This window comes from Capsicum annuum, chromosome 9 (genome assembly GCF_002878395.1).
Source record: "Capsicum annuum cultivar UCD-10X-F1 chromosome 9, UCD10Xv1.1, whole genome shotgun sequence".
NCBI lineage: Eukaryota > Viridiplantae > Streptophyta > Magnoliopsida > Solanales > Solanaceae > Capsicum > Capsicum annuum.
In genome coordinates, this window is record NC_061119.1 from 24,216,830 (window position 1) to 24,229,294 (window position 12,465).

General features: G+C 36.5%; 1 protein-coding gene across 7 annotated transcripts; it reads right to left on the reverse strand.

Annotated features, from left to right (window-relative positions):
• Window positions 1-5,262: 5,262 nt before the first annotated feature.
• On the reverse strand, window positions 5,263-11,416 carry LOC107842984 (5-oxoprolinase 1). 7 transcript variants are annotated; one of them, XM_016687099.2, is made up of 4 exons: window positions 11,219-11,375; window positions 10,152-10,440; window positions 9,969-10,004; window positions 5,263-9,373 (listed from the first exon to the last, which is right to left on the reverse strand). In XM_016687099.2, the coding sequence occupies exon 4, from the start codon at window positions 9,302-9,304 to the stop codon at window positions 5,498-5,500; it is 3,807 nt and encodes a 1,268-aa protein (XP_016542585.2). In that variant the 5' UTR covers window positions 9,305-9,373; window positions 9,969-10,004; window positions 10,152-10,440; window positions 11,219-11,375; the 3' UTR covers window positions 5,263-5,497. The 7 variants fall into 7 exon arrangements, with proteins under 7 accessions (XP_016542585.2, XP_047252125.1, XP_047252122.1 ...); XM_047396169.1 differs by lacking the exon at window positions 9,969-10,004 and having other exon boundaries at window positions 10,152-10,419; XM_047396166.1 differs by having other exon boundaries at window positions 9,969-10,419.
• Window positions 11,417-12,465: the final 1,049 nt, after the last annotated feature.

Here is a 12,465-nt window from a genome sequence, read left to right on the forward strand (position 1 = left end):
TTGGTATTTTCGTTATATGAAATTTACAAAACTTTTGCCATATTTTTGAATTTTTCTTTTATAAAAAGTTCCTAAAAAATGTTTTTTGGAATTATGAATGCATGCTAGAAGATATAAAGGAAAAATCTTTTTGAGCTTTTTTTTTTTTTAGTAAATGCGTGAAAAAGGCAAAAAAATCTTCTTTGTTTTTTAATTTTGAATTGTGAAAAACAAAAGTCATAAAGAACTCTAAAAAAACTACGAAACACTCCCCCTTTTTTTTTCTACTCTTTTCTTCTTTTTTTTCATTTTTTTTCAACAGTTGCTTGCCTACACACTTTGTTTCGAACACATGCTCTTGCCCAAATCAGTCTGTCAAATGTTCTCATTACCCTCAAAGATGCAACATTTAGTACGTAGAAATGTTTTAGAGGTGGGTCTCCTACAAAGGACCAAATGGGTCCCGCTAGATCTCAATATGATGCAGATAAGCATGATCTAAAGGCTGACCTACGCTGGGGTTTACTAACAAGGCTGTTCGGGAGAGTGTATGATCGATAGTGGCTGTGCTAGCTTTTCACCCACTCCATACCAGTCAACGGCTCCCCCTCCTAAGATAAGGGTGACTCAACTATAGGTCGTGTACACAACGTGTACTACAGAACTTGTTTCAGAAAGAATTGACTCGGGATATGCAAATGATGCCAGATATAAAGCGATAACACATAAGAGAAAAACTGTAAACACATAGCACATAGACACTCAACGATGATAAAACAAATACAAATAATAACACAAACAATGTATATACCCCCATAATATCAAACTAGGCCGATACAACTCCAAAAATAAGCTCGAATTCTGAAAATTCTCCAGCAGAGTCGCCAGACTGTCACACCCCTTTTTTCACCTCCGAAAGGATTCGATTTTAAGTTTTGAAAGGGGTTTTTATTATTAAAGTGACAAAAGATTAAAAATTTATTTCAAAAAAGGATTATTTACACTTTTTATTCAGAGTCATCACTTGACATAATCCGATGTGCCAAGTCACCTTTGAAAGATCCTTTTCGAAATGATTTGACTCTTTAAACCAGCTTGCGAACAGAGATTCCGGCTAAGTGTTGAATGAGGGAAAGTGTTAGGCACCCTCGGTCCTGTGGTTTGACCACGATCTCTTGGTGGAGCGTATCGGCTAATTTGATATTACAAATGCATAAATCATACAAAGCACGCAAAAATAATCAATCACGCAAACAAAATAAAAACAATCCAAAATTTAGTGTCCAGTCCAATTATACAGTTCAAAATAGAAAAAAAAAGAACGCAAAAATATAAATCCTATTCTAACCTACACTAATCCTATACTATGCTCCAATGCATTACCCGATGGCTCGGTCCTTCACCACGAACATCTTCCGCCAACATAGTGCGCCGGGGCATTCCCCGGTGAATAAATACATGAAACTTTGGGGCATCCACCGGTCAAATAAATACATTTCAATCGAAAGCGATAAACTAGAAAACATTCAAATAAACTAGAAAACATTCAACCCACAATTCCACATTCAAACATCCAACGAAGCACTTATTCCTAAATTTTGCCTATCCGAACCTATATTTGTCTATCCATTTCAACATGTCATGATTCTATTACATTCTAACAATACTCATGCTCATTCCGGAAAAAAAACAATGATCCAAAGTTAATCTAAATTCACTATTTTCATCAAATCTTCCATTCCACCCCAATTTTTTTTAATACTAAATTTTCACAATTCACACTCATCTTTTATTAACGAAATTAAACAACAAAAACATCACTTGAATTTCATCATCGAATGCATAAACACCAACAAAATCAAACAATCATAATCGACAAACACCTAATCGTAGCCAATTTAACCAATCAAAATAAAGAAAAGGAGAATGGGTTAAAGAAATGGACCTCAATAGAACTTGTTTTTGTCGATAATAAAGAAATTTGAAAATCGAAATCCTCGAACAAGAAACCCCACAATGAGCAAAACCAAATCAGTGTAGAGAAAAAGAGAGACTCGCTACTGATCTAGCTGAATCGATCGCACGAACAGAACTACGAATTCTAAAACAGAAACCCCACAGGCAGGATTCCAATATCTGAATCCGAGTGTAAAATAAACCCAAACTCAAGAAATTTCGACGAAAAAATACAACCAAACACTGAGTGGATGACGAAGATCGATGCCCTTAACTGGTTTGATCGTTTTCCAACCGGATTTGGTCAAAATGGACTGAGACAACTCAAATTTTGTCACTCCAATTGCTGTTTCGCGTCACCGGAGCTCCGGCGAGCTCAAACAATGATGAAAACTAATGAAAATAGGTCAGAGTCTGACTGCTTTCAGGCGAAACTCGCTGAAACAGTACCCTTTTTTCGGTTCTGTCCTCTCTCAGATCATCTTCTCTCTTGGTTGCTCTTCGTGTTTCTCTCTCCCCGATTTCTCTGTGTGTGTGTTGCGAACCAGAAGAAAAGAATAGCAAAATGGCATCCCTTTTTTGTGTGATCCAGATGATGATAAAAAAAATCCCCCTTTTCAATAGGGGTAGGGGTAAAGGTAGGTAATCAGTAAAAATTAATTTTTGGGAGGGACAAAATTACTTGTCTACATCATACTTTCTACGCTATATTGTCTTATATTATAGGTTCTGACGCTCAGCATCCAGATCGCGCTCCGTACGATTTCACATCATATCAGCGGTAGTGTTTAGTGAGTCCTCATCAAGGGTCAATTATGAGCATTTCTTTTCAGTACTTTTATCTAGTTTCAGACAATTAGAGTTAGTTGAGGGCTTGTCCCAACAACTCATATAATTTAGAGGCTTTCAGATGGATAGTTATGTTTTCAGCATGTTGATTATGTTAGACAATCTTAGTTTTGATATCTAGTATTGATTTTGATTTTATTATAATCAGGTTATTTTAGTTTAGTTTCGTTTAGTATCTCATTGTTTGCTTCAATATTCTTAGCGTTTTATCAGGCCATGAGTTAGATTGGGGCCACTTGTGACTCTGAACATCGTGTTTCAACTAGGGGACAGTCTCAGATCGTGACACAAAAATTTTTAATCCTTAATTTATTTTGTTGTCACCCCTATTCAATAATTAAAACTTGAGTCACCTAAGTTTTATTTTGAAACTTATCATTGTCTTGTCTCCGCCAAGTCCCAACAACCTTTTTTTATTGGGCTCCTTTGGTACAACCTAACCTATTAGGATGACTAATTTTATGATTGAAATAAAATTAAGGAATGACTTACTGCGAGATTATAACGCTATTTTTATTTTGAGGGTGGAACAAGAATATCGAATTTATTAATTCTGAAATAACTTGTTTCCGGCCAACGAGCCTTAAGCTATCACCTTTTTCAAGATTAATCTCAATTAAGTATTTATTATTAATCTATTAATTTTTTTTCAAAAGTGTACGACCCAACATACCGCTATACAATGTTTCCATGCAGAAAGGCAATGCATAATATGTCAACTCTTGGTCCGTTAGAAGTCGAACATCTCGAGCAATCGAAAGTCGTTACTTACTAATCCTATGCTTTTGTTGGTATATAGATCCATAATAGTAAATAAAGGTGTTAATACATAAATATGGGCCAAATCTGTGTATAATGTTTTATATAAGTTGTGAAAACAGGCTATTGTAAAAATGAGGGTAAGATTTTATACAATAAATCCTTATAGTATTTTAAGACTTTATACAATAAATTCTTATAGTTCAGTCTTTTCCCTAATGATCGAACCTGAGCAAAGAGGAAACTTTAGTAAACCAAACTTCTCTTTAATTGAGCTTCGTGGTGCAAATATTTTCTTCCAAAAGAGGAGTGCTAAATTATGAGAGAATTTGTTTTCTCGTCCTTTACAAACTTTTTTAAAAAAAATTATGACACCTTTTGATCAAAGATCTTCATTTTTCACAAATAAGAGATATGAAGTAGATCATTTTCTTCTATTCATTTTGTAAGAGGACAAAAGATCTCATTTCCTCATAACTTTTCCCTTATTCTATTTACCTACCTTAACTATCATCTTCGTTTCAAACCTCAACTATAACACACGGGTCAACTCAATATCGATTTGTGTTAAATACAAAGAAAGTGCTTGTATAGATAAATAAAAAGAACACTAGATAATTAATGCATGAAACTCACGGAAAAAAAATATTCCTTCCGTTTAAAAAAGAATGACCTACTTTGACTTGACACAAAGTTTAAGAAAATAAAGAAGACTTTTGAATCTTGTGGCCTTAAATTAAAATTATGTCAAATGTACCAAAATACCCTTTAATCTTGTGGTCCCAAACATGCCATTGGAAAGTTGAAATTAAATTATTGTCAAAAAAGGAAAGGGGTCATTTTTTTTAAACAGACTAAAAAGGAAAGTAGATTATTCTTTTTTAAACGGACTAAAAAGAAAAGTAGTTCATTCTTTTTTAAACGGATGGAGTAATAATTTAGGTATATTTTTAATCATTAATTTTCTTTTGGGAGGAAAAAGTTCAAAATTAGCTCTTACTATCCGAAATAGTTTAATTTTACCTCCTTTTTGCTTTGGATTCACTTAGAATTTTATGGTTAGCAAATGATCTTGCAATTGCTAGCCATTGAAGAAATTAAAATGGGTGAACATGTATCCAAATACTTTTAAGAAGAATCCAAATTTATGTTCAGCTGATTTTAATTATGGTTTAACACTGACTTTATAATAGTTTAGACTGGAGGCCTGTTAAAAATCAACAAAAATAAAATTTTTACATAAATAAAGATAAGACTAAGCTCAAAAGTATAACCAAGGACATTTTACCATAAAAACACAAGCAAATTTGACTATTTTCCAATTGATAAAGGCACACATATTTCTCAGAATGTTCATGGAAAAAAGGGCCTTTATTTCATTGTGACAATGAGCCCTCACGATTGAAAATCAGAAGCCATTTAGCTTCTGCATTAACACCAGGAAACAAACAAACAACATACTCGGTGAAATCCCACAAGTGGGATATAGGTAAGGTAGTGTAAGCAGACCTTACCCCTATCTCATGGAGGTAGAGAGGTTATTTCCGAAAGATAAACAAGAAGGCCACTTTATCCACTAGGTCACAACCAGAGGCATGAATAGACCAAACAGCTAATAATACAACAACATACCCAGTAATCCGACTGGGGAGAGTAGTGTGTACGAAACCTTACCTCTACCTCGTCAGCTAGAGAAGTTGTTTCTGAAAGACCCTCGGCTTAAGGATACCAAACAACTGATATATGAGCAATTATAATCCATATGAAAACATATTGAAATGATACATCTTTAAAACAGAGCAAGTACAATCAATATGAAGTTCATGTCTTCATTTCCCTTATTGGTGTTAATCCTTTTTCTCCTTTGTGGATGTTTTCTGTGGATGGTATGTAACTGCAACCCTCTGAAATGGCATCTTTGAGATTTGCACTAGCAGTTTTTGCTTGGGATTATTCATATTGAACCCCAGCCACCACCTCCTGGAGTCAGAATCTGAAGTATTTCCCCAGCCTGCACTTCAATTGTGTTTTTACCACCAACATAGACCTTCCGTTTATCTTTTGTGATGAGGAAATTAGCACCCCGAGCCCCATCTTTTCCACCCATCAGCCCCCTTGGCGCATGGACACGCCTTTCTGATAGGATACTTACAATGACTGGCCGCTTGAATTCTATCTCCCTAATAATGCCATCACCTCCTTTATGTTGTCCAGCACCACCACTATTCTCTCTTATTCCAAACTTGTGCAATATAACTGGGTATCTTTGCTCAAAGATCTCTGGATCTGTCATGCGAGTGTTGGTCATATGGCACTGGACCACACTCGTCCCATCCCAAGTAGGTCCAGCACCACTTCCACCTCCAATTGTTTCATAGTAACCAAAACTATTATCACCAAAGGTTAAATTATTCATGCAGCCCTGTGAACAAGCACAAGCTTGGAATGCAGTGAGAACGACGTCGGTGACTCTCTGTGATGTAAGGACATTACCACCCACCACTGCAGCCTTGTCACTTGGAGAGAGAAATGAACCAGGAGGTATATAAATCTTTACAGGAGCCAAGCAACCTTGATTGAGAGGAATATCAACGTTCACCAAACAGCGTACACAGTAAATGACCGCAGCAGCTGTCACCGCTTCTGGAGCATTCCAATTACCATAAACTTCTGGGCTGGTCCCGGAGAAATCAAAAGATGCTTCTCCCTTCTGAGAATCTATAGTAAGCTTTAAGTGTATGGAAGATCCATCATCCATGTAATCTTCCTCTTCAATAGTCACCAAGCCGCCCTCTCCAGAACTTTTCGATTCGGAGGAAACTCTCGCAGCAACAGATTTAAGCATTTCTCTCACTGCTTCTTCTGCATTAGCCTGCACATAGTTCATGTATGCCTGGACAGTTTCCAGACCATACTGCTCAATAAGCTCATTGATAAGGATAATTCCTCTCTGATTTGCAGCTACTTGCGCATGAAGATCAGATAAATTATCCTGAAGCCTGCGCGTTCCTGGAATCTTATGAGTTGATTCTTCAGAAAAGGGGTAACAAAGAAGTTTGGTGATTCCTTCTTCCTGAAAAATCCCCTTCTCAACAAGCTTGAATGTTTTTATTGCTGCTCCTTCCTCCCATATGAACTTTGAGAAAGGTGGCATACTTCCAGGAGTAATACCTCCAATCTCTGCATGATGCCCTCTACTTGCGACAAAGAATATCAATCTACCTTTGTTAAAAACAGGTGTAATAACAGTTATATCAGGCAGGTGGCTACCGCCAGCAGAAGGATGATTGGTAACTAAAACATCTCCCTCATTTAGATTATCCCCCCAGTACTTCAGCTGCCATCGAACGGTGCTCGACATAGCCCCCAAGTGCACAGGAACATGGGGTGCATTTGCCACAAGCCCACCATCAGGGCCAAAAAGTGCACAAGAAAAGTCTAACCGCTCTTTAATATTTGTTGATATAGAAGTCCTCTGCAACGTGCGTCCCATCTGTTCAGCTATTCCCATAAACCGGTTGTTGAAAATCGAAAGCTGTACAACATCTGCAACTTTTTCATCTACCTTCGCTGTATTGGAAGTAGATTCTATCTCTATTTTAATGTTGCCATATTTAGTAATGACGGCCTTGCAGTTAGGTTCAACAATGACAGTGCTATTGCCATTCATGATAATTGCTGGGCCAGGAATTACATGCCCATATGCCAAATTTTCAAGCTTGAACAAAGGAGTGCCATTCCATCCACTCTCAAAGTATACGTTGTGGTGACTTTCAACTTTAGGGGCACCAGGGGCAGAATCTACGGCTCGAGGCTTCAGTATGTTAGTGACTCCAACACCACGAACCCTAACATCACATATAATTATACTCCTGTTTTGAAGTTTAAATCCATATTCCCGTTGGAACAACTTGACAAATTCAGCAGCATAATCACCTCCTGATCCATCATCATTGATTGGTCTCTTCACCATGATTGTGGTGTCTGTTCCCTCATACCTTAAGTTCAAGTAAGTTTCGCTGGTGATACTTTCTTCTCTGAACCCTTGCTCCTGCAGTTTTGACTTCACTTGTTTCAGCAAGATAGTTTCTCTGCGAGAGGCTTCAATCACAGAATCAGGGCTATAAACAGCTGAATATGGCTCTTGTGCCTCTTCTACCACATCAGCTAACCCCATACCATATGCACTTAAGATCCCACATAACCTGTGAATAATAACTTCCTTCATTCCAAGTGATCTAGCAATGGCACAGGCATGTTGAGGTCCTGCACCTCCAAAGCAAGCAAGAGCATGGTTGCTTGTTTCATGGCCTTTCATTTCTGTCAACTGTCGTATTGGACGACACATGGTCTCATTGGCAACATTCACAAAGCCTTGTGCAATCTCCTCAACCATCATGTCCCTCGCAGATGTATCCTGGCTCTTTCTGTAGGAATTGATTTGACTTGCAAGTTTTTCAAACTCTTCCCTGGTAGCATCAATGTCTAATGGCTGGTCCTCATTGGGACCAAAAATGGAAGGGAAAAAATCAGGAATGACATATCCTAAAATAAGATTTGCATCTGTAACTGCTAATTGTCCTCCTTTCCTGTAACAAACTGGTCCTGGATGTGCACCCACTGAATCTGGTCCCACCCGGAAAGAACCAAACTGAAATTTTAACTTTGATCCACCACCAGCAGCAACCGTATTTACATCAAGCTGAGGTGCTTGAATTATTGCACCAGCAACCTGGGTTTCTATAACTTGTTCATAGCTACCGGCATATCGGCTGACATCAGTAGAGGTACCACCCATATCAAAACCAATCAGGGCCTTGTCTGTTTCAATCCCGAAGAGTGTCTGAGAGTAACCAACTACACCACCAGCAGGACCTGACAAAATTGCTTTGTGGCCTGAAAATTTATGTTCTGGTGCAAGCCCTCCATCCGACTGCATAAATAAAACATTCAACTTCCCTAGTCCTTCATCAAATTTGGACATAAAACCTGACAAGTATTCTTTAATAACAGGAGTCAAATATGCATCTACACTTGCTGTAAAACCTCGGGGGACAGCTCGAACCATAGGAGTCAAAGCAGATGATATAGATACATGGCGGAAGCCCAAACTAAGAGCCAAATTTTCCAGAAGTATTTCATGCTGGGGATAAGTATAAGAGTGGAGCAAAACCACAGCCAAGCAACTGATACCCTTTTGCAGCAAAGCATTCAGCAAAGGTTTCAGAGCTACCTCATCAAGTGGCTTTACAACCTTGACAATCTCGCCCGAAATACCTTGAACAAGTGATGGAGAAGAGGCCAAATCTACTCCCTCCTTATCAAGAACCAGTTCGACTCTCTCATCAACCTCTACAACCTCCTCATACAGATTCGATGGTTTTGATACAGTGAGGTCAAATATATGTGGACGAGCCTGGTTACCAATCTGAAGCAAATCCCTGAAGCCTCGAGTGACACATAATGCAATTCTCTCCCCTTTCCTCTCCAACAATGCATTTGTGGCCACGGTTGTACCCATCCTCACCCATTCTATCTTATCGGTAGGAAGCTTCGAACTACGGGGAATTTTCTTTCCAGTAAATTCCTCCAAAATCCTCCTTATTCCTTCAACTGGAGCATCCTCATAATTAGAAGGATCAACTGACAACAATTTCATGACTCGGCCTTCCGGTTTTCCAGGAATATCTGCATAGACATCAGTAAAAGTGCCCCCTCTGTCGATACAAAACTTGAGTTTTGCTTCATTTTGACTTCCCATGCTAAATGACAGGTATTGCAAGAAACAACTTGACCATACAGAAGATATTGCAATAACCTGGTATATTGCCTGTAAAAGAGAGCAAAAAAGGGGCGTTGGTCACAAACATGACAAACTGAATTACCCAAAGAGCGGTAGCAAAATAAACACAGCACTGCTGCAGACTATGCACCACAAGAAATTACAAAAAGAGGAGCAGTAAAAATTGTTCAGAAGGGAATCGATGTATGTGTTCATTTGCTTGAATGTTAACATTGTTGCATATAGAATCAATAAAGCCAGCAACCATAAGAGGAAAAAAACCAGGACACTCCTTAAATATGGGCATATCAATATTTTGGTCCCTTATATATACAACTGAACATGAAACATTACTTATGTTTACAAAATTGAACAGCTTTGGTTCAATATATAACAGGTTACAAAACTAACGGAAAAAGACAAAACTAATGGTACCCGCTAGTGAGCTAATGTAAAGACGACTTAGAGAAACCTTTTCTTAAATTTGACTGTTATAAAGAGAAAAATTCTCCACTTCTTTTTCTTGGCTTTTGGCGCCAAAGTGCAGGGATGCAGCAAATAAACAAAAAATCTCACTAAGAAAAACTAAAATTGTAATAATCTAGTTCAAAGGCATTACATTAAGGGAAGAAAGCCTACTTACAGAGGGAGAGCTTCAACTTCTTCCCAAACTTTCCTTCTTGCACCAGAAACAAAGAATTATAATGCATCTCAGTTTTCACTTTATGAACAGATCTCTATTTAGTTGCTACAGACCCACTATCGTAATCAAGTGGCCACCAAACATGGTTTCTTTGAAAGATAAGTTCCAAACTAATGTACTTACCTCAAAATTGCACAGATTAAATCTCGAAGCACAATTTTCCTTCGATCGAACTTCAATTCTTCTTTTGATTAGATCCTTCTATGATCCATTAATGGAATTTATACGCTTAGTTGATTAAGGCTCCTTGCTTCTGAATTAGCTGTTTGGTTTCTAAGGACTTTGTGTAGAATGGCCTTGGGGAAAGAGTGTCAACAAAGTCCTTTAGTTTTCCATTAATTTCGGGCGATGAGGGAGTAGTGTCTACATAATGGCATTCACTGTGACTTGTCTGTTATATGTTGGACCAAAGCTATCATTTTCACAAACAATATACACTCAAGCGTTTGAGTTTTGATATTCTAGCATCTGAGAATCAATAAAGCAAAGCAAGCCAAAAACAAGAACGTGCAAATCGAGCATAAAAGATTAGAACTTTATTTTATGAAGAGCATCAAATGCTATAACTAAGGGAGAAGATATATGAAAAGTGATTGAGCATTGATATACTTCCTTCCAAGAATCAAAAAAGCAAGCATCCCCCCCCCCCCCCCCCCCACACACACAAAAAAAAAAAAAAAAAAAGATTTACACACTCAAGTGCTTTATTTATGATTATTTGACATCTGAGAATCAAGAGCGAAGCGTAAAAAACACACTCAAAGTATGCAGGTTTTTTGAGTTTGATATATCAAGATCTCAAATGAATAATGATCTATGGTTCGTGAACTATTAGATATGTGAGTTTTTCTTAATTAAACTACCACCAACTATTTATCGAAACAACTTCAACTATCAATTCTTCACTTTTTCTATCGGAAATATCACCACAGTTTTAAGTAGGAAACTCGCACACGTAATAGTACAGGTATAAAAAAAAAAAAAAATACCTTTGACCATTAACTCAAGAATCAACTTAAAAAACAGATGGGGTTTGCAACTATTTCATATAGCTGCAATTAACAGATGGGGTCTAACATAGTAAGCTTTAAATTTCACGATAGGTACAAGACCCAAGAAGATTTTTTCAAATTCCAACCAAATCCCAGATGTGGAATGAGAAAATTATGAGTGAAAAGCAAAAGGGGTACCTCTTAATACAACAGTTGTTGAGTCAGAATGATTCGATCATTTGTTGATTGATGACTAGGAAAAGAATTGATATTCAATCACTACAAGGAACTTCGCGGAAAATCGAGTGTCAACGGATTATGATGAGGAGAAGACATACAATGACAAGGCTTTGGAGAGAAAATGACAAATATATTTTAGAAGAAATAACATTAACATGGAGGATAAATGAACTCAAAGACCCAATCAAGAGTTTAATTAAAAAAAGGTTAATTGGGTCTCACAATATTATAAATTAAAAGAAATAAAGTTCTTAAATAATTAAGACAGTTGGTTGATAACTACATTAATTATCTCAATAAATATTAAAATTATCCAACAACTTTATACAGTTATGAAACTTTGTAAAGTTGTCGAACAATTTTAATAGTTGTTGTGACAACTCTTTAGTTGTTGGAGCAAAAATATTAAAAAAAATGAATTTTTCTTTATCTCTTTTACCTAATTTTTAAAATAGAACTGACTTAATTGAGAAACTTATTTGTCCCTTTTAATTCGAAATCCCATAAACATGCCGCAACTTATAGTATTTACCTAAATTCTCGCATTTACAAAGTGATTATAATTATATCGGGAGTTAAGTATTTATCTCGGCAGACTTAAAATAAAAAAAAAATATATCAAAAGTTAAGTATGTATCTTTACAAAGAAAAAGTGTATTTTCGTTTGGATGTATTAGGAGCTAATTATGTATCTCGATAGACTCAAAATAAAAAATTTTAATAATCATGCAAAAAGTTAATTTTTCTGTAATTAAACTCTAAATTATCGATACTCTAAATTATCGATATTTATGATGTTTGCCTATATTTTTTATTCTTAATAAAGATCCATTTTAATAATCATGTTTTTTATTGATTACTCCCTCCCTTGATACATTTTCACTTCTCCATTATACTTAAAAAAAAAATTGTAATATTAATGAATAATTTTTTATTTTATTTTTGTTTGTTTAGATTAGCTATATTGTTTGAGATGGAGGATTGTTCAATTAAGAATTTTCACATTTAAATGATAAAGGTGACAACGCTGAGGATGCTGTGGTGGATGTATGGGCTTGCTATGAGAGATAGGATTAAAAATGAGGATATCAGAGATAAAATGAAAGTAATTTCGGTGGAAGATAAGATAAAAAATAAGACTGAAATGATTCAAGTATGTGATGCGGTGATACACGAATCAAAGATTGGTTATGGATGGAATCAGG